Here is a 26,091-nt window from a genome sequence, read left to right on the forward strand (position 1 = left end):
TTTGCATTTTTCAGAGCTTTTACTTCATTATCCATCAAGGTTTAGTTAAAGTATGCTGATATCCCACCATTTATTGAAGGATACTGTCCCCCATTAGTAACGAATAATAAAAGTGACTCAGCTTAATTAACATCTCTAATGAAGTGTCGACCACCACATAAAGATGTCCATACAAAAAGTTGCAAAAAACTGCTAAATGATCCAATTTCTTCGACAATATCGGTACAGATCGAGGGCCGGAGCGTGCAGTCCGAATGCACGATTACGTCATGTCGCGATAAGGGGCCGGTGTCTCGACGCGCCGGCAACCGGGCCAGTCAACGCCGACCACCAGCACAGGACACACGTGAACACAGACATGGTAAGTGTTTATAAACTTTTGTAGCTACGTATTATTTTTAATGTTACGATGAACAATATTGGCCAGTTGAAAAGTATTTTCATGATTGTGAGAATTTAGATAGTGTTCAAGCGAAGGATGTCTAAGATTAGAATGGTGTTTTGACAAAATCTGTGAAATTTGAGCGGTCCAGTGTTTTAAGGAGTTTATAGTTTGGCGTATAAAGAATCGTTAAATTAAAATTGTGTTTTTTTATGTTTTGTTTCGTCAGAAAGAATTTGTAAATATAGATACGTGACATTGTTTAAGCCATACGGAATAATTTAAAAGGAAAATTAATTCATGAAAATGAACAAGGTCACATAAAATTGACTTTATCCTAATTTCTTTAAATATAAAACGCTAGACCGGTTTTAGTTTTTGCAAAGGTTAGTCTTTTTTAATACATGGAGCCTTTTGTTTATTCGGTTAAGGTTGATCCCAACCTGAAAAAAGCATGTGTATAAAAACGCAGCAACAGTGTGGCTCTTTACAACGAATTAAAACAAAATGTTTATTTCCTAGTGAATAGCATATCTGGAACAAATCAGTGTGCACTGAAACAGTTGATGTAATTGAGAGGAATGTGCATCTAATCAGCGGGATGCTATCCACATCTGTTTGCTACTGAGTCTGACGTGACACGATACTGGACTATTAATTGACCACCAAGTAGACACTTTATTGATATCAATACAATAATTGACTGGTGTAGTACACATTTAGAAATAAATGGTAAACATAACATAGTCTACATAGCAATAGGGAATGATAATAATGAAGACTTCAATGTAATTGAAGTTTCAACTGTAAGACCCCACTTATTATCGGCTTTAAAAAGTGTTTCTGATAACTAAACATAAAGGATGACAATTAGATAACCAAATGTTCTTATATGATAAAAACAGTTATGTAAAATAATAAGCAATTGGAATCAATAATGCGAATCAACAACGCAAAACATTTATCTAGTGACAAACTTTTAATGGAATCAAATTCCAATAATAGAGATTAGATTAAGCAATATCAACCATATTACATCACACTACTTGCACTTACATCAATATATGAAAAACATGATAAATAAAATGAAAAGCTAAATCTATAACAGAGCTGTGAAGGCCGAGACGATAAAGTTTAGAAGCACAACAATAATGGACATCAAAATAGGTAGTTATAAATACCGTGTGTTTATGAGTCCAACTCGGGATCCTTCCAAATAATTTGCAAATCTCTAGCATCTGCTTTTACTACAACTAGCTGCTGTAGTTCTAGTGAATTTTTCCATGCCACATAAAATAAATGCTTTGAATCCGTTTTTAAAATTGGGACAAGTCTGTAGGTTGACATTTTTGACGGACATTTCGGCTTGTTATAAAACTCTTTTAATAATGGGCACAGGAGCAGCTGTTGTTGTTACGATTCCGCGAAACTTGTCGTGTTGTGGAAATATTACAGGAAAATTGAGATTTTTTACTACGGAGCCATTTATAATTAAGTGTTGTGATAATACTTATTAGTAACGGTAATTAATGCCATAGATTTTAATATAAAATGTTACCACTCTAATAAAAGTTTACACGAAACTAAAACGAATCTATTAGATCATAGTAAAACTTGTAGTTTCAAATAACCTAAATACCGATCGGACCCACTTAACATCAGTCAACATTCCAAACAACTTACAAAACAAAAATACACAAATAATTGTACGATTAATGTTAGTAAATTAATAAACTTACTTATAGAAGAATAGACAAGGAAAACAAATTACATGCCGCGGGTCAGGCACGCATGATTCAACAGTTATTTTTGCGAGATAAACTCGGTTCCGAGTATTTGCAATGTTTCAGTAAAATAAAAACAAACTGTTCACCTGTTTGCAAATGTATGTTACGATGACGTAGAAATTACTTCATCGAGTGTTTTTTTTACGTATACAGAATAATTTAATTAATTTAACGCAGCGACGGTGAGGAAGTTTAAAAATTATTAGGGCATAATTCTTTAGTTTGTGGACATTATGTAAAAAAAAAAAAAATATTTTTTTGCAAAATCGAGAAAAAAATAATAGTGATATAATTAAGCCTAATTAAAAACATTAGCATTCAACAAACATAACCCACAACAAATCAACCAAGAAACATTTTAAAAAGGTTTGTCATGGTACTAAATGTAGCTAACAGTTTTATTATCAATACAAAACATTTCCACAAGTAGCAGAAACCCATAAAATGGAACCATTGTTGAGTATTGGTATGGCGTCTCGCAAGGCACGGTCATAGGTCACACACTCCCTCACGCCGGCTGCCCGTGACCTTGGCCAGGTCGTCTGGTGACGAGATAATCCGTTTTGTATGCAAAACAGGATCTATATTATCAGGCTTTAGAGGAAATATGGACGATAAGAATATTTGGGATTTTAGATTAATAGTGCATCAATGTTATGTGAAGTTTAAAGTGTCTGCAGGGACCTACAATTGTGTAGAATCATGGGAATCTCCACATAATACGAGTATGAAGTGACTATATGGCTGATTAACTGGCAGAAAACTTTAAGATTACAAAATACAGTTGTTCCTAATCGTCAACATTATCATCTCTCTTGGCCAATTTGAAGTAGCTATTATTATTTCACTTAGATACAAACGCAACACTTTACATACACCATACATTTATTTTCAAGTTACAAACATACCACTACACTAAGTTTCCCCGTGTTAGTCACTCCCTTACTAATAGCACATGTCTCTATATCCAGCTGCCCGCTCGGGCTTGTTTCACATTCGCTTCACTAATTTATTGGCGTTGCGACATTTCTCCGCCATTTGGGATTACACACGCCCCGTGTATTAGTAGATTATTATTCGTCAGGTGTGGTTTTATTGCTAGTTGTAGAAGTACTAACAAATGCTACATTACAATGTATTGGTAGGTACTCGGACAAAAATTTACTGTCATAAAAATTGAATGTTTGCCCATCTTTAGCTTATTTTTTATTTGTCTCCTGGCTACCATTAAGTATGGAAATTAATAAATTCCTACGACATCGCACTATTACCATTGGGAATATGGGAAAATATGGTACAGTTCTGGGTTTGAAATTATCGAATTTAATTACAGTGTTATCGATATTATTGTACTGCAATCATTTCTTTTCCTCCGGTGTAAGCAGATGGTTATCGTTCCATCGATATAGTGTCGTCTCAATGTGAAGGTTAGATATGCATCATTGTTTCCTCACATGAATATTGTGGTCACGATTTCCTTCCTAAGCAAACTCCATTAAATGAAAACTGTCAACTTGTTAGTAACCCAACTGTACTTATGTACTCGTATTAGTTACATCAATATTGTCACAAAGTATGAACCTGATATTTTTAAACAAGCATTTACTCATGTAGCGTTAATGCTTCACGGTAATAATATTAAAAGCGGTTGTATATACGAGGCTAATATTATTGCTACTAATGTATTATTTATTTTAATTTGGGATTTACTTGAACTGCAATCAACGCCTCAAAACTCAAATAATTTCTAAGCTTGTTAATTTTTATTCAGTCCGTTCAGTATTTTTTGCATATCTTCTTTTAATCTTAATCTATCCTTATTCATACTAAGAACCCTCTGACATAACCTTACAAAAATACATGTCCGTCCACGACCGGTCGTTGTCCGTACAATTTACAAACACTTCACGTCTAAGTAATATTCAGATGATCGATGGTCAGGTGTCGCGGCGAGTGCCAACATTGGCAAGATTTAGTGATTATAGTACGAGAAATATGAAATTGTAGCTGAGACTTGGGAGAAATGGGTTAACTTTCGTGTTGATAGCTGACTTATTTATAATCGGGGCGTGAGTATAGATGATATATAATAAATATTCTAAGGCCAAATCTGCATAGACTACAGGAGTGAACGAAAATCAAGACAATTAATTATAAACTCCAATAATTAACTAATTTGGATTATAAACTCCATGTTCAGTCATGTTGTCTGTCAGACTATATTTCATCATGTTATGAGTGTCAGTTATCAGTCTTGTCAAAACGTTTTCTTTATAACATCAATCAACGGAATGACAAACCCGGCACGCGTTTAAATCGCAAGTTAGTCACGAGTACGCAAAAAATGTAAATCTTGTTAAAATACCGATTGGTGTAGTCGGAAGGAATTTCCGGAGCTATGTTGCTTCCAAATGTTTTATCATTAATCATTGAAGAGGCCCAGTTTGTTGTCGTTTTATATGGCCAACAAGAGAGTGATCTGCATGATGGCAGAAATGTTTCGCACGATTATTAGCAGGACCCATACAACGAATAGTGTGCTAAAGTTGTGTGTGGGTAAATGGAGAACAACTGTTTCAAAAAGAAGTTAACTAGCGGAAATCTCCGCAGCAGACTCGGTAAAACGAAAAATTTCGTCGTAATCAAGCTTGGAACGGTCAGCCGAAAAATCCTTGGTCCGAAATCTATGGTGAAAATAGAGATTTTATTCGTACCAATAATTCCATGATAAATATTCAGGTGTTGGCGGGATTGCCAACGCTACGGCATGACTAAGTGTTGTACAAATCCGAGTCGGACGGTGATGCGTATCTATTATTGTTACAATTGTGTTCGTTAGTGTCGTGTGTAGCGAGCTTTATTGTGGAATAGAATTTTGCTTACAAATCCGTTCTCGCGTAATCGGCTTGACATTCGATGTCTGCTCGACCTTTAAGGTATGTTAGGTGTTGCGAAAAAGGGGTCATATTCTTTTGGCATGAAAATTGAGTAAAGAAATTTCGTGTGTAAACAGGATGAGAACAGATCTAGGTAGACATAAAAGTAGGGAATATGTATGATAAACGTGAAGGACTTACCAAGGAAAGATTAAGATCTCATATAAAGCCAGATAAAGACGGAGACAAAGTTTCCAGTTAAAATAGGTATAGGTAAAAGTTACAAAAAACAAAATCCATAGTAAAATTGTTTATAGGAAGGTTTAGTGATGCTTTATCCTCATAATAACACAGATGGAGTACAAATGTGATCGCGTAAACATACATACACAGAATCTTGTGATTTATTTCTAAAAGGGGAAAAATTGAATATACCTGATGGAAACCATTTAGAACAAGAAGGAGGTGCTAACGCAATTCTTTTAAGATGAGACGAGAACGTGTCGTAGAAAATTGATTTGTGTGACTTACATGAACAATTTGAACGTCGTGAAAAGAGTGCGGAATAAAAGGCTAATAATAATAACATTATAGCAAACAGACAGAACTATAAACACAGACATACAGACTTGTATGGACAATCATTTGTAGAAAATACTGCCACTATGATGTGTAGTACATGCAATGCATACCGACTAGAAAGAGTTGATAACAATGTCTGTCAAATTAATTCTTCAGATGCGTAACGACAGGTCTAATTAAATAAATCACTGAGCAATTAGCAATTAATTAACTGAGACAATCTTTGGCAGTAGGCCGAAGACGAAATGAAGAAATTGCGCGATCATACAATGATTTAACAGCTGTAGATCAAATTCACAGCTTACATGTGTGAAAACAGTGATACAAGTCTAGAGTAGAAACACCGATTTAAATACCACAAACTGATCTCGTGAAAATGTAGTATTTCTGTAAATGCGAGAAAAAAATTACAGTTTATCTAAAGAACGATTGTCTAAATTTTTCTGGCATTGGAATTAACATTAGTGGTATTTTTGTCCCGTCGCTTAAGATTGACACAATAAAACTATTAATACGACACTCCGTTGTAGTGATGGGACACGTGCGATTGTTACGTTAAGTGCTACGGGAAATGGTAATGATTACATGGAAGACATTATTTTCAGTAAAATTCACTAATTGAGCACAACTGGAGCTTTGGCATTAATAAAATAATCGATATTGTTAGAAAACAGTGGTAACTTAGTCACTGTTAGTTCCTCTGGTCAAAGTATGCAAGAACTAAACAGGAAAAATACCGCAAAAAATTTTGCATAATTAAATTGTCGTGGGAATACAGTAATAACAGTCCAATGTAAGTAATTTCCAAAGGTGCTTGAACTTTTGATGATTCACTTTGTTGGAAAAAATAAAGGAGAAAAGATCATGAACAAATAACACACTACAACATAATTGATATGACATAACGTCCATTTAATTAAAGTTCAGAAGGTAGTTTAGTAGTAATTAAAAACACCTACATGGCATGTTTTTGGACACATTAGTCATACAAAAAACTTACAAATTAATGATCTGTTGTTTCTATTATTGATTTGATGGCACGCGACTTAAATGGCGTACCGGTGGGATTTCCGTTTCTGAGTTCAAGGTTGCAAACAAACAAGCGATGAATCTTCGCTATTTTTTTTTATGAGGAACTATGTATGTGAAAATATCGAAATGTCTGATTATTTTATTTAAATTATATTTACTACCCACGGTATGAGAAATAGGTATACGTTAAGCAAGTTTTTTAGGACCAATACAAAAGGTTCGTACGTATTTGGTAACGTTCATTTAGCCATGTCAATCAGGCTTAGTATTCATTGAATAGATTTTTTAAATAATTGTTTTAGTAATAACCCAGATTTACATTCTAAATGCAATAGATTAATCATATCCCACAAATCAAAAACCGCACGCAAATATTATTAGTTCATAGAATATTTTCCAGTTGTATTTTCGCCTTTCCCGTTCATTTATTTATCATTACCTATTTAATTACCTACGGCTTGTTCATAAATATTTTTCCTTTCCATATATCACCTGGTTACAAATGATTCACTCATAATTATATTTGGACAAGCCTCAAACATTTGCATAAATAACCAGTTTGTTTAACTACACTTAATGTGTGAAGCTTAGAATACATAATATACTAATATTTAATACATAATGCGTATATTTTAATACATTATTGCATTTATGGTGTTAAATTACTAATAAATTATTGTTTTTACGGCTTACTTAATGGATTAAAAGTGGTAACACGTGCGAAAAAACTTTCAAATTGAATATCCTCATTTCTCATCCTGTATGAATTCATACTTTACCTGTGCTATTCAAAATATACTGCGTAGTTAATTGGCATTGCTGAAATTGTATTTTTAAACACAGTTCAATATTTCACAATACAAAACATATACTTTAACATTGAAAACATAACTCTTTTTACGTAGCGGTATAAAAATAACGTTTAACTAATTTAGCCGTTAATTATATATTTTTAATGTATTTATACAGTATTTTTAAATATTAACCCTCTGTTTCACGCAGTGGTATAAAAATATCGAATAGTTTTATAGTGACTTGTATAATCGCCACGCGTCTACATCGCCCAGCACTAGCGCGAGAGGTCGTCGCGTATACAATGCGTCCCACGCGCGAACTATTTCAGATTTTGTATAGCAAGCGATGCAGGGCTGCATCGCAAGGTTACAACGTGTTTATGTTGTGAGACTAACTGACATTGCAAATCTAGGAGAAATCAGGCTTTAATTCTGTAGCATGGCAGAAATTTCAGGTGAATTTAATTGAAAAAAGTTGGTCAGTAAAACGTTTTATGCATCCATGCAAAAAATTTACTCTATCAAAGTCTGTAACATCATCTCTAGAGTTATGATCGATAGTAACATGTTCGAATTCATCTTCTTGACGAGTCGATAGCAGAAACATATATTTTATATAACCATTGTTGTGCTACGCATAAGACCATTGTGCCACATAGTTAAAAATCAACTGAAATAATCTTTTTTTTTTAAGTCTAATGAACTAATAAACTAAAAATACGTCCACAATAAATTAAACGTCTAATTCGAACATTAATGATTAATAAATTGTCTTCAAAATACAGCCCATTTCACCTTTCTACGCGTAATGTTTAAATAGTAAGAAGATTTAGGGGGCCTCAGAATCGCGTGGGCACGCCTGGTCTCTATGTTATAAAAAAAATCACGTCTAAATGAAACCGGGCAAGTAGATTTATAATATAATTCTTTCGTAGAAGAACGAGCTTTAGAAACAAAAAGATAAAAGAGGTGAAATTGCAAGTTACGTAATGAAAAATCTAAAAGCAGCAGAATTTGTTGCAAATCGAGTTCAAAGAATTTTTCGTAATTGTAGCAATGGAAACTAAAATAAAGCTCATTTACTGAAAAGTATTCTCTATCTCTGTAAAATAAAGCGTCTCAAGTCACTTGCTCAAAGAAAACAGTGGTTAGTGACGCGGATAGGATTCTCTACTTATCCTTGAATAAAAAAAAAAATATCCGCAGAACCCACCTATTGTAAACAAAATTAAATATTAAGAAGAGATCATTAACCCGAATAAACGCAAAACCTATTCCAAAATACTTTTACACTCAAAACCCACGTGAGTATAGTGTCCTACATTTCTGACATTAATAGTGCACCGGTCTACAATCCTTGGACTTTAAGCCATAGATAATAATAATTTTACATCACTTTTCATAGGTATTTATTTACATTAACAGATCCTGAAAATGAAATCGTAAACGTTGAATTATTTCGAATGTGCATATTGTTGATTATTGTGTTTTTATTGATTTTAGAATATTTGATACCTACGTCACGCTATTAGTTAAACAGTGTTCTGTTTCAAGATGTCTCTGTGGAATTACACATATTTCGAGCCATCTTCTTCTTTCCTTTTCTTTAATGCTGGTTCAATTCTTCTCTGTCAATGGTTAAACTAACATACTACTACCTCCTTATTCATGTGATCTCTCAGACAATCCATGCGTCTCAATCATCATGCTCAATTAAACACTTTCTTTGTGGCGTTTACCTAATTCATCCCTCTACATTACATGCCCATAGTAACAACTACTATACTCTATCCACGGAAGCAAGAGCTAAAAGGTAAACAAAGAATGACAGTTTTTCAAGATGGCGGTATAACCCGACCGATGACAAAACGTCACATTTTTGTGTAAAATGTTCGCAGTATCTGTGATTTTGTCATCGGTCGGGTTATACCGCCATCTTGAAAAACTGTCATTCTTTGTTTACCTTTTAGCTCTTGCTTCCGTGGATAGAGTATAGCCATGGAGCCGTGAAAGTAATATAAGCCAACAAACTAGCATTTGATATTAGTACCTAGATAAAAGATAAACAGTTGTCTAATAGTAAAAAGGTACTAAAGTGAATAGACTTATTTGTTTTCGGCGCTATATAGAACTAATAAAGATAACTAGAGCTATAATCAACGGTTATCGATAATATTAACGTTGGTTACTCAGCCTTTATCTATTGTTTTCGTGGAAACTTATTTTTTGGTTTTCAGTTATATGCGTAGTAAGAAAATAGTCATTGTTAAACGGTAATGATCCGTTTTGCGATTGTTTATTTATCATTCGTTACTTTTGAATTTACTATTTTATAACCTATAGTAAAAATAAATCGATGAGAATTATGGTCTTTTCATACTGAAGCATTTCTTTAGTATATTTTCAGATTACCGTGTAGCGTCATATTATAGTATAGAAAATCAAGCAGAACGTCTTTAATTTTCATTCATTCCTTAGAAAATCACTGCTCTTTGTTTCAAAATAAAGGTCCGTGATTATGGTAAATAACACTATTATATCCCGTGTTGTTGCTTGGACGATATAAACGCATTTCCTTGAAGATTTTCCTGCAGTAATATATCTTGATATCATTGTAAACTATCGTATCTTATTGAGAGGTTTATCTTAAGTATGTGTGGCATACGACTTGTTTACACTTAATTGTGCAATTTCACGCTCTATTTGTTAACTTATTAATAAGTTTATCGATGTCAATAATATTGAATTTAATATTATCATTTGACCTTGACATTAACAAGGTCAACTAGGTCAAATACATTAGCACAGAAGCCTGGTGCCCCTTTAGATTCAATAAGAACCTAATGGCTGTCCTAAATAAAATCATTTCCGCTTATCCATAATAGGAACGTCACACAAACCAAATAGTCTTTTAGAAGTCATAGCAAACAACTTTGCTTTGACGAATGTGGGTATGTATTAGTAAACAATGTTCCGTGTTTGCAATAAAAAATTACAGAGTTTAAATATGGTGTCAAAGAATCCATGAAATCTATCCAAGTTTTTGTCTAGAACAAATACGTTTTGCACGACCAAAAAAATTTATAGCAGATATATACTACAAAATCATTCAAAGCTATCATACACACGCAACAAAATCATTCAGGCTTAATTAATCAATTGTTAATTAATGAATCAATTGTACTCAATACAATGTCCCAAAACTACAAACCCGAATACAAGTCGGCATTCTTTCAAGCCCAAACCAGTAGAAGGACCATGTCCTTACTCCTTAATGGGGCCCTACCCGAACGGTTACAGAGCTCCACAAGGAAAGCAAACAAAAGAAATTGTCGGACGTATATAGACGGCCTAAAAACGCTCCACGTTTAATGCTGATGCCTTGACCTTGTGAGCGCCCTACATCCCAACTGGATTGTGTGGGCTAAGGTAGGAGCGACAGCGGTTTAGAGGTGTTCAATGTGTTGATATTTAGAGCTGTTTGCAAACATTGCCACAGCTAAAGAGAAGAAAAGTTACTAGTGTCAATAGTGTCATTCAGCCTTACTTATAAACGTGAATTAAATATAAGTAATACTTAAGGGTTGCTTAAGAAAATTCTTACTTATAAACGTTGCTTAAGCATGTCTTAACTAACATTTAATCACTGCTTAAGACTTTAAGTAGTGATTAGTTAAAATGTTGCTTAGAAGGTGATTAGAGATTTTATAAGTAAGGGGGTAAGTCTACAATACTTACGGCCAGTTTCTTCATCAAAAGTTAAAGTTAAAGTAATGTCTAAAGTAAAAGTAACGGTCAAATTCGTTTTTTCAAGGCTAAAGTGACAGCAAAACTAATAGAAAAATTGAATTTGACCGTTACTTTTACTTTAGACATTACTTTGACTTTTACTTTGGTTTTAATGGTGCTCCCACATTGCCGTTATAAAATGTTTGTAAACATTTTATAACACCAAAACATTTACTGACAAATGTTAACAATTGTTGCACTTTGTTAGAAACTGTTACATGCTATAAGTGCTCCTACATTGATGGAAAATGTTTAAACATTTTATAACATCTAGTATTGGCTCGCAGTTTGGTTTCGCCTTCTGAGGGCCGAGGACGTCTACACGGAAATGGAAGAAGATTTGCTCATTGGAATAGCTTTTATTTTTTGTTTAAAAAAGAAGAAAAAGCGCTCTTATTGGATGCGTTAAACGCTAAAAGCTAGAGGAAAATATAGTGCCACAGACTATCTCAAGGATTTGGGTATTGACGGTTGCTTAAAAGATTTTATAAGAATGAACAGTTCCGAATTTGAATATCTACAAAATTTGATTGGGGCAAAAATAGGCAAACGAGACACTACATTTAGAAAATCTTTAAGTGTGACGGAAAGACTTGCGGTAACGTTAAGATTTTTGGCAACTCTAACCCCCACCGCACCGCACCGCCTATCTCGCCATCACCCTTATAAAATGTTTACTAACATTACTAAACATTTTCTAACGGCAATGTGGGAGCACCATAACTTTTGATGAAGAAACTGGCTGTTAAACGAAAAAAAGGAATATTGGTTGTGAGAATTTGGTGATGTAGGATACTAGGAGAATGTTAAAAATAAGATGAACCACTAGCTAGATTTCATGAAAATCAATCGCAGCCACGAAACCTTTTGTGTCAGTATTCTGTACATATAATCAGTAGTCAACGTTTTCAACTTTACAGTAGATTTAGCAGTTTAAAAAGTTGAACGTAAGGTTTCGGATCCTAAGATCCAAACATTCTTGAAGGAAACTCCCGCTGTAATTCTACATTTTCTACCACAAAAGTGCGTACTATTCCTTCTGCCGAACTTGATAGTGACACGCTTGACATTGTATCCAACACTTTACGGGCTGGCATGCGAGATACATTTGTTTAGATTAAGGACCCAGTCTAGCATTGTTCGCGAGCGATCTAGAAATAAATGTTAGTGATGTAGGTAAAGCAGGTGCGTGGGAAGTTATAGACTGACTGTCAATGCGTTGCAGTGTATCTTAAAGATCCCCTATTGATGTAAAACTAATCATGCTTAAAATTTTTGTTGGACTTATTTAGGAATAAAATTCTATAGAATTCTACTTTAACCTAGCCTTTGTAATCAACATCCCACTCCAATACTTCCGTCCGTTTTCCTAGAAGATTCTAAGAATACATGGAAGCATGGAACTTCACAATACAAACAGACTCTAGAATATGCAAAAATAAACTTTTATCGTCGTTACTCATCCGTCGTCAATGACAGTGACCGTGAATTAATTCCGAGCTTTAAGAATGCCAAACACGGCATTGTGTCGGTTACATAAGTCTCGATCAAGTAAGTGTGACAAATGTGAGTAATCGCGAGCGTGACGTGGTAAGTAGACTCGCCTACACCTTCCCGTAGCTTGGTCGCCGATCTGTTCCCGTTTCGGGTAATATTTATGAGTGGATGACTAGCTGCTTTGAGATGATGAAATAATTGTAGTTTTGTGACATTAATAGAATCACATGGAGTTATAATGCAGGCATGAATTCGGACAAACTGCATTTATAAACTATCAATTTACTGTTGCGCGTTTTTACAGAAAATGATTCCTTTAGAAGATTTTTCGTCTTTTTTTAAAAAGCATTTTGACAATATTATTAGGATTGCAAATCTGACAAACTGATGCAAAGTAGTCTGTCCGTCCAGTTTGTCTGTTGAGTATGCACCTGTTCTTGTTTCTGATTCATGTGAAACAAACTGACATCCAAAAAGGATTTTCATGTAGGCACTTAAACTGTAGTTAATTGATGCAAGTATGAGTAATTTCCCGTAAGATAACCCGCGATATGGAGGGTACTGATTGATCGAAAAGCATTTATTTTACAAATTACCTGTATCAATAAATAAAAAGAGGTTAACCCAAGAAAATAAATGAGCACAAAACTTGTATGTAAGGTTAGAGTTCAAAATGCACAGGATGAAATGGTCTCAATTTTTTACAAGAAGAAAATAATATAACAAAAATACTTGGACAGGTCAAAAATACATTTAACCTTTTGATTAACGAAAGGCCAATTCTACTCATAATTTCAATGCTACAAAAGAAATACCAGACTGCACTGTCCACAATGAATAAATTCTTAAAATAACACTGACCGCATCACTGCTTATAAACAACAGTAAAAAAAACGATACGTATTTATAAATCATTATTATTCTCTCTCCGTCCTCTCATTAGAATAAATTTGTGTTGCCAATTGCATTATTATGTCATAATTCGTACTACGTATATTATATGCACCACATAAATATGACTATGGATATAGTCGTCTTTGTAAAACGTCTTATGACGTGGTCCCCAAATAAGGATAGTGTCATGGAGAACAAAATGACTAGCGGAGATGTTATAACGCAAAATCTCCTAAGTAGAGCGCCAAAATGCGAGTGTGCGGGGGAGGAGGAACGTTACTAGCTCCACTTTTACACGCATTCTATGGAACCCGACCATTATTTTCAAAATAAAATCACCAATTAATAAACAGTAATCTTTAGCAGAGAAGCGCCTAGTCAGTTCTAGTAACTGATCACGCCTACCGTACGTTGCTTGACTTACAAGAAGACGCCTGACCTACCTTCCTTATGGCATCTCCGCTATCTTTCCTTCCTCCATGAATAGTGGCTATTGGGACGAATAACTTTTTTATCACTATAGTGGGTATGGTGTGATGTCATAGCTTGAATTTTATCAAATGGTATCTTAGATATCGGTGTTATCGGCTTGCATTGAACGTTCGAGGTCAATGTTAGGTCTTGTATGTATTTTTTGTGTTACTAACCGTTGGTTGTGAGTTGTGACCTTTTAAATACTAATTGGTATCTGGATGGAGCTACAATATTTTGCTCTTTTTATAGCTTATTTAGAACTTGTTTTGGCTTTATCAGTATAGGTATTATGTAGTGGTATAAAAAATAAATCGTAGTTGTGGCAATGTTTTTGGCAATATATCATAATCATATTGTAGGTAAATATCGGTGGTAAGGTAAAGCTAGGAATAATTAATTATTAACTACTGGCCTGGCTCATGTTTGTGTCACAGAATTTTCCTTATTGTATAATTAATCTGTGGTGTAATGCAGGTAAACGGTCACTTGTATGGCATAAATATCACTATTTATCATCATTTGTTAGTTATCTATTAATAACAGGTTCGTTTTAAATAGGTAAACAACTGTCTAGCCAAACAAGAACGACCATAAAAGTTTACATGACTCTTTTCGCTTTGAAGAAGTTTTAAACCCACAATGTGTTGCAAGATTTTATCTAAAAACATAGTTCTATCCAAAAAGGGTTGTGTTTGACCTGGGTTCTTCAATTATATATGTTTAACTAAAAGGTACTTGTAATATTAATCTATTATTGTAACTAATGGGATGTTTTTTTGTTTTGTTACAGTCGACCAAAGTAGAAGCCCCCGCTGTTTGCAACAGCTGTAACTCAGTCATCAATGGAAGAGTAAGTATTTTATTGTATCTTTTGTTACACAAGATCGTGACTTAGTAAATTGAAGCCCTAGGGCAATATTTTCAGGAGTACTTATAAATACATAGAGAATTACAGACAATATGTAATTCAAATCTTTCTCGCTATAGAATTATGAAGATTTAATGAAGATAAATATGTAGAAAATAATATAAATCACAAGTATGAATGAATGACATAAACAATACATTTGCTATTGTACCCATCAGATGCTACAAACAGCAGATGATACAAACTCAGGTGTGTAGGTTTGTGGAAGAAGCATTAAGTATAGTGAATCTCGAAATGACAGGTATTCGATATCTATACACCGTATCAACATTTAACAGCAATTTCATGCACTCGGCCCTATCTTCTAGAACAATCGTAATGGTTCTATATCATCGATAAGTGCCGATATGGTTCGATAGCGATAATAGCATTACTGTCAACAATATTGTATTTATTTGAAACACATATTAGCCAACGATTCAACTCTACCTGGAAATTGAGTGGACAAAGGTTGATTTTGGTCAGAGAATCTATGATAAGACAGACCAATTTTAAAATGAAATCAGATATAGATTTATTAAATGTACTACAATTCAGAAAACTTGCAGCCAAAACAACTATCTATCAGGTCAAAAATATTAATACAATGGTTGTGGAATGTCTCAGACGTATACGAATAGGAACTGCACATAACATAAAAGACAACTTAGCCATAAGAAAAGATATTGCAAATGCTAAAAAAAAATACACAACCTAAAACAGTTACCCACAACATTCTTCCCAAAGTTAACATAACAAAGCTTTATAGCAAAACAAAACACATAGTTATGGAAATACAGTGGTTACCGCGGTCAAGGCGGGTAGGATGCTTCCTCCAGGTGATTATAATAAGTTGGCAAAAAGACAAAAGACGGGAAAACTTGAAGAAGAGTATGGAACCGTCATGTATTAATTCAGGATTATCGTCAGCATGACAAGAAAGGTTTCGTCTAATTCCTCTCAGATATCCGGCAAATTTAGGCTTTTCTAAAAGAAGAAAATACAAAATTAATAATTAATATAGAAACAAATCACACCCAACCACATAGTTATGGAAATACAATGGTCACTGTGGTCAAGGCGGGTAGGATGCTTCCTCCAGGTGTTTGTAATTAGTTGGCAAAAGACAAAAGACGTGAAAACTTGATGATAGATTTATTTGAAGAAGAGTATGGAATGGTCATGCCTAAACTTAGGACTATCGTCAGTGTAGAAGATAATGAAAAGCAATGTTTTAGTGTAATTGATGACAAGTAAGGTTTTCATGAATTTATCTTGTGTACACTTAAGTTTAGCCCTTTCTAAATGAAGAAAATACTAAACTAAAAACAAAGATAGATAGAAATGGTCCTCTGCTGGGAGTGGTATAAGATGAACATGCAGAATAAATAGCACTAGTCTTTTAATAATATTGGAAGAAAAAAAATGCTAATTTCCTCTACATAACAATAACAAAAAAAAGAAATAGTAATAAAGATGAGGTAAACATCCACCTCACGCGAAAGCGTTGAAGAATTCACGAAAAAAACTCGAAGTTCACGTTATATGGACATCGATATAAATACCCAGACCACGTGGTCATGCGCAAGAGTCGAAATAGACACGTGTGACGTAACAAAGGTAAACAAAGCGTTGTACTTACAGCTTTAGAAATAGATAGGAAAAGCATGTGTTTTCTTATAGCGGCAGAGAATAAAACTTTCAATAAGTTATTCAGTCAATGGGTTGCTGAAGATGTTTTTTGTTTTTTCAGTTGGTATTTAATGTTTTTCCGATTAATACTAATGGTTTTAGGAAAAGAGGATGAAATAAACTTTGGTTGTGTAAAAGATAATATCGCTAGAGAAATGAGAACCACACTTGATGAGATAAAAATGAGATCGAACCTTTAGCTGAAGTTTTATTACTCCATGGCATATACACCAAGTTGGAAATAGAAACCACACCTTTAGTTGAAGGAAGATACTACAGGAACCCATTGGAGCGAGTAATAAAAACCTGTTTCATAGGATCATAGGTAATGGTGCAAAGAGGAAGCTGCGGTTAGCCCTAGAATCTGATATACTGGGACCACACTTTATGAACGTTATAAAATAGGGATCACAGGTGTTTATTCAACCAAAACCCTATCACTTTCTTTTATTGAAAACATGCTCTTTTAAGACAAACAACCTGATGCTAAATATACATCGGGAACTATTCAGTCTTTATGACAAGAGTATAATTTCATCCTCTAATTTAGCCATATATTTAAATAATATACGTTACAACACTTACAACATGCCTGGTAGCATGCAAGAAGAGGATACCGTATCCTGTCAAAGCATTCATAACCAAAATTAAATCTGACAAAAAGAAACCGGATAAGCAACGATAACTCGTACTCGTCATCCAAACCTTCTTTACCTACATTTTTTAACAACAATATTAATCTTTATCTTCCAGATAGTGACAGCACTAAACAAGAAGTGGCATCCCGAACACTTCACGTGCAACACATGCCGCAAGCCCATTGACGGCGCCAAGTTCCACCAGCATGACGGTGGTGTCCACTGCGTGCCATGCTTCGCTGCCCATCACAGTCCCAGGTGCCATGGGTGTGGCGAGCCTATCACTGATGTAAGTAGCTTTTATATTTGTTGATTTAAGGACTTAGAAGCTCAACGCTTCCAAAGATTTGCCAAGAGGTATTGGGTTGCCCGGGAAACTGGGTTGAGGAGGTCAGACCGATGGTTGGGAGAAGGCTCAGAAGATGAAAATGATGAATGTTTATAAAGATTGTTGGAAGCTATCACTGGTTCTAGGTTTAAGGTAATGTTGAAAGCTTTTGGAAGTTTGGACATTTATGAGGGATTCGCTCTCTTGCATAAGTCGTTTTGGGATGGCAAAACCATTCAGTAACATCTTAGAATGTCTAGTCTAGACATTTCACCATCTTCGACAAACAACGTCTGGACTAGATCATTAGATTCTGTATAGCAACAAAACCATAAAACAAAAAGACACTTCATGAGATCACAGCCTACATATTTAATCACTAGCACAATAAAACCAATCAAGTAATCGAGATAGCACATTAAAAGCAACAGCTTTATCTAGAAGCCAATGACCTAACAAGTTAAGACCTCTGAATCTTCAGTGGGTGATGACTGGAGTGACGTCACGGCGGCCATATTTAGCCTGCTAGTAAGTAGGCTCACCCACTCGCCCACAATCCTCTAATATAGACATGGAATGAACTTTGATGCCGCAAAAATATGAAAAGTGACGCTAATGACTCAATAATTATGGTTCTGTTTAAAGGTGATTCATGATAGTGAATAGTGTATCTTTTCGTGTGAATCATTTGAACATCGGCCTACCTTATCTGGGTCTTGTGAATATCATGTAGCCAAACAAATAAGGTTGACGTTATATCTGTCATTTTTTTGTGCCGTTTTTTAGGGTTCCGTAGCCAAAATGGCAAAAACGGAACCCTTATAGTTTCGTCATGTCCGTCTGTCCGTCTGTCCGTCTGTCCGTCTGTCACAGCCGATTTACTCGGAAACTATAAGTACTACAGTGATGAAATTTGATGGGAATATGTGTTGTATGAACCGCTACAAAAATATGACACTAAATAGTAAAAAAAAGAATTGGGGGTGGGGCCCCCCATACATGTAACTGAGGGATGAAATTTTTTTTTTCGATGTACATACCCGTGTGGGGTATCAATGGAAAGGTCTTTTAAAATGATATAAAGTTTTCTAAAAAACATTTTTCTTAAAGTGAACGGTTTTTGAGATATCAGCTCTCAAAGTCGTAAAAAGTATGTCCCCCCCCCTCTATTTTTATAACTACGGGGTATAAAATTCTAAAAAAAATAGAGGTGATGCATGCTAATTAACTCTTTCAACGATTTTTGGTTTGATCAAAGTATCTCTTATAGTTTTTGAGATAGGTTGATTTAACTGTAATTTACGGAACCCTTCGTGCACGAGTCCGACTCGCACTTGGCCGGTTTCTTGAGTAGGGAACTGATGCCTGAGCAAATCTTATTATTGAAACCTCATGAAACCTCAGAAATTATGTATGCTACTATTCTTTATCTTACATCCTGAACAGTCATTGCGATACTTTTTATTGATAAGAGTTAAAGAAGCGAGGAATGGTGTGAATGACGTTATGGCTGTAAAGTTTTAATTTTGAAATGTCGTCAGATAAGAAGGTATGGAAGAACAAAGTATTTTTCTCAAACAACAAATTGGGATAACAACAGGGAAACGATGAGTTAAAACAGTTTCTAACGGTTATCAACATGTCAATATGTAAATAAGTCTATACTCCAAGGTCAGGGATTAGTTCTATTTTACATCAGATCGAATGACTCACTATGTTTACTACTTCGTTTATCTTAGTTGCGCAACTTCTAATTGATTTTTAATAGCTGTGTGTTTTTGATGTTGTTGCAGAAAATATGATAGGAATAATTTACATTTAATTGTGTAGGTGCAGTTGATTATTTTTTATGGTCATCCGGTAGCCATGATTTGAGTTCACTGCGCACATACTCAAGGATATGTTTACAAGGAAAGATACTATTTACTTGTAATGTGATAGGAATTATAGAAAATTTTCTTATAAACTTGGAACTCTTAAAATTGTGTCGTGCATAGTGATGACATGTGAGGTGTGGTTTGTTTTCATAAAGATTCTTTATTATCTATTCATATTTAGCTATTCTGAATCAATGGGAAGTTTGTTTACCTCAAGTGGCAATTAACAATGCCATTACTAATATATTTCAATAAACAACTGCCTCGTTGGTCTAGCTGTCGCAAGTGCGGCTGCTGAGCACGAGGTCTCGAGTTCGATTCCCGAGTCGGGCCGAAATCGCTTTGTGGGTTTTAGAAGACTTTCACATAGCAGCCCGGAGCCTGGAAGGTGGTGATTGATACACCCGTGCATCGGAGAGCACGTAAATGTCGGTCCTGCGCCTGATCTCTTTCCGGTCGTGTCGGATTGCCGTCCCATCGGGCTATGAGAGTTAAGGAATAGTGAGTGCACCTGTGTCTGCGCAAATGCTCGTGCACTATAATATGTCCTGCGTAGTTGGCTAATCTCCTTACATGAGAACAGCCGCCGTAGCCGATAATCGGCTAGGAGAACATCATCATCATCATCATTTCAATAAGCTATTCATTTTAATATTTATAGTGGAGATGCTCTTTGAATAAGTAATTCAAATGTCTTCAGCATTATTTATATTAGTTACGTAATGACCTTGACCGGGCGAAAACAAGTGAGGTGTAGGTCACGTCCGCATTGTGAGTGACCTAAGTTGTTGCGCTTGCACATGTAGGTATCCAAAGACAGAATCCGTCTTACCACAAAAACTTTTTAACGTCAGTTTAAGACTTGTCTAAAAAAATGTCAAATTATGACGTTGACATATGGTTCATTTTGGAGCCACATTTTTTTTGACAAGTGTAAAGCAGTGGTTAAAGTTTTTGTAGTAAGGCCAAATATATTTAAAACAAATTAATTTCATCAGCTAAACACATTTTATTTAAATTCATTTAACGCAAAATACATCCCATTTTTCAGTCTTCTCGAAAGAGAGTCAAAATATAGGAAAAATTACAGATCTTTGTACTCCTTAGATATAGGTACTATACATTAAATACACAAAAGCTACAACTATATAAGACTAATTACATGAAATTAAAACGCCATTAAAAACCATCACTGCGCGTGAGCACAATCAAAGCACCATTGTGCTATAATTAACACATTTCAATTACAATATCGTAGTTTTCCTAGCTTCACTAATTACATAATTAAGTGCTATCATTTAAAGCGAGTGATGTAATGTATTTGTTGCGCGCGCGCATACATATAAATTATTGCAACACATTGCAAAGCTTGATTGCATGTTGCGGTTAATTTATCGAGCTTTTATAATAGAACAAGATCCCAGGCCCCCAGACCTTACTTATTTCCTTAAGGACAAAACATTCATAATAGGTCAGTATTAGGGTGTTTAGTGCCCTAACTACACACGTAAAAATCTGACCTCGGGCTGAAAGTAAAGTGAGTACAATTTTTTCGAACTTAGCTCCTGGTACCTGAAAATTGGCCCATATTATAAGCTAGTACCTAGATATGTATACGTTCACTATATACACTAATACTATCCCACTATGTTTTCTTCATCAGAAAATAAGTAAGGTCTGGCGGCCCTGGGATCTTGGGCTATAAGGAGAGTGTCTGTACTCGTATGAATCAGACATGATAATTATATTGTTAGAAGCAGGTTATTGGTTCAATTGATAGCCTAGTTTTAGATAAGGGATTTTATGATATCATCGTCGTAGGGCTAGCTAGAGTAAAGTAATATTTTTAGTGGTATTTTTTTCGGGTCTAATGTTGCACAATAATATTGTACTGTGTCCTAAACCTATACCTGCATGTGGGATGGGGGGAGTGTCCTAACACGCCTAAATGACTGGCGCGAGGAGCTGATGCGTCTGAGGGAATCTCCACTGCTGAGACAAATAAGTTATTAGTTTACATGCCCATATTGACAAGTAGCCCTACTCATATTGTTTTATGATGACCAATGCTATATATACCGATTCTTCAGCCAGGCCCTAGTTCAAAGTGCAAATTCCTACAAAAGATTTTTACTGGTGACATCATTTAACCAGCCAAGTCACGTGACGAGTATACATTTGCATACTTTAATGCATGCATAGTTACAAATAAATACTACGAAGCCATACAGCCTTTGTAAAGGTCCATATAGGTAGCCTGGTCCCCGTTATGGTAAAGTTTGTGAACCAGTGGTTACTGCGACCTTTTAGAAGGATATCGTTAATATGGGGTGTGGCTTAAGATGTGGATGTTTGCCAATATATAGGATGCTTCTTTTGAAGGACGGTCGTAATTAACATTCTGTGTGGATATTGTAAGCAGTCATATGATTTTTAAGTGACATTACTTAGAAGTTGTCTGTAGTCTTTTAGGTTTTAGGGCTAATAAGGAATAGGCATCACTAAAATTTGATACAAATCATACGACTTTTTTACACAAACAATAACCACATATTATGCATATTGATACTTGGGTGGCAGCTTGCTGACAATAAAAGTTACCTTTGCGAAACTTAATAACCGAACTATGAGAGACTAGCTTCTGCCAGCGGTTTCACCCGCATCCCGTGGGAACTACTTCCCGTACCGGGATAAAAAGTAGCCTATAGCGTTCCTCGATAAATGGGCTATCTAACACTGAAAGAAATTTTCAAATTGGACCAGTAGTTCCTGAGATTAGCGCGTTCAAACAAACAAACAAATAAACAAACTCTTCAGCTTTATAATATTAGTATAGATATGACCATAAGCCTCTAAGGTTCGTACACCACACGTAATTCTCATTATGCCTACCAACCACACACACACACACACACAAACATATAAGACTATACAATAATGTGGCACATTATGATAGAGGCCGGGTGAATCAGTCCGGTCAGGGCCTTCCGCGATCCTTACATGGAGACGCTAAAGTAGCGAAAGTATTATATTTGTCATGAGACACCACCCACGGATATAGCTTGATGAGAAAATAGGCATATGATAATCATTTATTATTCAAGAAGCCTTTCAAGTATTTGTTTGAATGTAGTAGGCATTTTTTAAAGGCTAGTTTGTGAAGTATAGCTTCTGGGTGGTCCCTCAAAAGGTGGATAACTGTGGTTTTTTTGGGATAGATTCGATGGAATGATATGTAGGAAAATCGAGGGATTATAGATTCTAAGAAGAATTTAAACATCATGTTTAAAAAACAATCCACAAGAGATTGTTTTTCCATCTAGCTAAATAGGCGACTAATCTCGACTATCTACAATGGAATAAATAAGTCATTGTTTTGCCATAATAATACTTATAGATCCGACCTGTGGCATTTTTCTATGAAATAATTATTAATATAATAAATAAGTACTTATCGATCTCAAATCGATTAGTCTCATAAAATTATCGACGCATCACGGTCACTAATGAGTGAAGGCTCATTTCCGCGAGTAGCTCCGTAATTGTTTTAGTAAAAAATACTAATTGCTTCTGTGTGAAGTGGCAATGTTACGTGAGGTCAATAAAACCGGATCTTTATGTTTATCAATTGCATGAGTAATCGTTATTATTTGTATGAGGTAAATTAATGATGGTAGATGAAACCGAGACTGTTTAAACTAATAGTCACTGAAGAAGTCTCTTTTTCAATATTCAGCTATCAAGTTTGAATGTAGGTATATTTATTAGAAACATATTTTAAGGGGGGAAATAAACCTTTTACGTGTGAATGTGGAACTAACGAGCAGGAATAATGAGGACCCAAATAATATACAAGATATCATCAGTACATCTCCACAGCATTTTAGCACACCATTATAATCCAAATCCAATACGTTGCAACTTTTACCTCGAACCCATAACAGAAACCGGTCGCCAGAGCGCGGGCTTTAAACAATAGCCCATCATTCAATGGCAGCCATGACATCACCATGGGAATCAAGCCATGATACATCTACACGCTATAATTGGTTCAGTTTTTATCTCAGTTCACAATTAGTAATGATATATGTATTTGTTTAATGGTGACACAGATGGTGTTGCAAAAAATTTTGACGTGTTGATGCGTGTGATTTGATTTTAATATTGATTTATTTAACACTGGTTAATTCAGATGACATCACACCTCTTTTAAAGGATTAGGCATATGGCTTAGTAGCTACTTCCATTTTATAAAGACAGTTAAGTCTGTGGTTCCACGGATAGCATTTTTAAGAATTCCTTTGTTTTGAATAACAAAATTCTATTAGGTGTTTAAACACTCCTCTGTTCCATTCCTCTTAGATGGAGTCTAGGCCCAAAGGACCATTGAAAGACATCGAATGGATCTCCCATTTATTCTAGGAATTTTATAGAGGATGCGACGCAATATGTTTGGCTCGTGTACTAAATGAACACTATTATGTTTCAGCGCGTGATCCAAGCCCTCGGCGTATCGTGGCATGCTCACCACTTCGTGTGCGGTGGCTGCAGGAAGGAGCTCGGAGGTGGTGGTTTTATGGAACAGGTAAATATCATACAAAGTTGTATTACGTAACCCAGAATATGTTGGAAAAAAGCCCGAAGGTTTAAAGAAATTATTTTTTTGATAAGTTTATGACAATGGTTTTTCTTGTCATAAAAATATAGAAGTAAATAGGCAACAAGTACAAGTCATAGTTACAACTCCAGTCAAAATTCATGTGTTATGGTATTCGAAATCAATCCATCAGATCCTCTAAACTCTCCTTATCCACGTAGATGTCATCCTCGAAAACAGGAATACCCTTGGACAGCCTCTGCCATATTTACATGCCCATCAAGAACCTCGAAATGACCCCTATACAATTTCCTCTTCTTCCAGGCTGGCAGACCCTACTGCTCAGCGTGCTACGCCGACAAGTTCGCAGCTCGCTGCAAGGGCTGCGGTTCCCCCATCACGGATAAGGCCATCATCGCCCTCGATGCTAAGTGGCACCGTGACTGCTTCACTTGCATGGTAAGATGTATTCAACTTTATGACTTCGGTTATAAGGCTCTTTTGGTTTAAGGACGATTGGAGCACTACCCAGACAAAGGTGAACCAGTCAAATGCTTCCAATTTTTTTTTGAAGATATCGGCTTATTTATCGCTTTTGAGGTCTTCGTTTCTGGTTTTTACATAACTGAGATGAGCTGTTCAGCACTCTTGATGGCATGGTTAATAATCAATCTCTACTGCAGTGATGTTTTTCAGAAGAATAATATTCTGATCATCGCTCGAACTTGTCTAGAAGTATGCTAATAACGTGTTTCTACGTTACAGAAATGCAGAAACCCGGTGACAGACGCCACCTTCTCCGTAATGGACAACAAACCTCTTTGCGGCAAATGCGCCTAAACGCACACATTGACAATACACACACACATATTTATACACCCATCGAGTAGCCAGGAGTATGGTACATAGCTTATCTAGTTGTGCTTCTCAAAGAAAATGCAGATATTTAAAGAATAATATTTTTTTATAAAAAGTATTTTTTTACAGCAGCCATTTAAGATTAAGACCCTTTTCCTTGGACTTTCTGCTAAGAAATGCTTACATTTCATTCTACTATCAAAATCACAATCTTTGAGAACACAATCTTACTGCTAAAATAAATTATAATAAATAACTTAGGTTTTACGATGTTACAAAGATTACAAAAGGATACAGCAGTTATATGACAGTATTTTTTAAGGAAATATAATACAATTTGTTCGTAAGGAATAAAGTATTTTATTAAGGAATGCGTGTTTAAAGCCATAATGTATTGCTGAGCAACTTTTATGAAGATAAATGTTGTTCTAGCATTTACAAAGAAACGTTATTTTTAGGTTATGTCGGCCATTTTGTGTACTAGTAACGCCATCTAGCAAACAATGTTGACACATTCTTATCTTAGTGTTATTGATTGACGTTTTATGGGCACAAAGTATTCTTCTTGAAGCCTTTATATTCACAAAATTATGTTTTCAAACACCCATCTTTTCTTTTCAATGGCCGAATAACAAAGTGCACAAAATATGACTGCACAAAACTAAGCTACTTTAATATAAGTTTTAAACATTAATTTAAATTTTGAGAATTTGTTGTACATAATCGTATTTAAATATTAAAAGTCGCTGTGATGCTTTTCGGCTTTCGATTGTATTTATTCAATGATATACTTATTACATGATTAAAATTGTTAAAATGAGCTAGATTATATTTTGTACGCTTTTCCGGAATGGTTATTTTTCCAATAAATTATTTTGTTTTTGATTATGAATGGAATTTTATTTCCGGGCTTACTTCTTGATATCGAGTTTTTGTTCTTATCTCTCGACAATGTTACATAAAACATAAAACGTGGGACAAAGAAAAAAAAATGTAACGTCTAAAATCACACAAATAGATGATAGATACATAGCCATACTATTTACTGTTACAGCACCTTATTCAGTATTACACAGGCACGCCATTA

At 35.1% G+C, this 26,091-nt stretch overlaps 2 protein-coding genes across 3 annotated transcripts in view; one reads left to right on the forward strand and one right to left on the reverse strand.

The window, feature by feature from the left end:
* Positions 1-26,091, reverse strand: part of LOC124637763 (mediator of RNA polymerase II transcription subunit 26-like) — a 42,964-nt gene that overhangs the window by 13,404 nt on the left and 3,469 nt on the right. The gene's annotated exons all lie outside the window — the stretch shown is intronic.
* Positions 182-25,892, forward strand: LOC124637764 (transforming growth factor beta-1-induced transcript 1 protein). 2 transcript variants are annotated; one of them, XR_006985286.1, is made up of 7 exons: positions 182-361; positions 14,898-14,957; positions 17,460-17,633; positions 24,039-24,134; positions 24,471-24,605; positions 24,912-25,505; positions 25,555-25,892. XR_006985286.1 is itself a non-coding variant. In XM_047174404.1 (6 exons), the coding sequence occupies exons 1-6, from the start codon at positions 197-199 to the stop codon at positions 24,984-24,986; spliced, it is 705 nt and encodes a 234-aa protein (XP_047030360.1). In that variant the 5' UTR covers positions 182-196; the 3' UTR covers positions 24,987-25,892. The 2 variants fall into 2 exon arrangements, 1 of the variants encoding a protein (XP_047030360.1); XM_047174404.1 differs by having other exon boundaries at positions 24,912-25,892.

The sequence above is a fragment of the Helicoverpa zea genome, chromosome 16, assembly GCF_022581195.2.
Source record: "Helicoverpa zea isolate HzStark_Cry1AcR chromosome 16, ilHelZeax1.1, whole genome shotgun sequence".
Taxonomy (NCBI): Eukaryota; Metazoa; Arthropoda; class Insecta; order Lepidoptera; family Noctuidae; genus Helicoverpa; species Helicoverpa zea.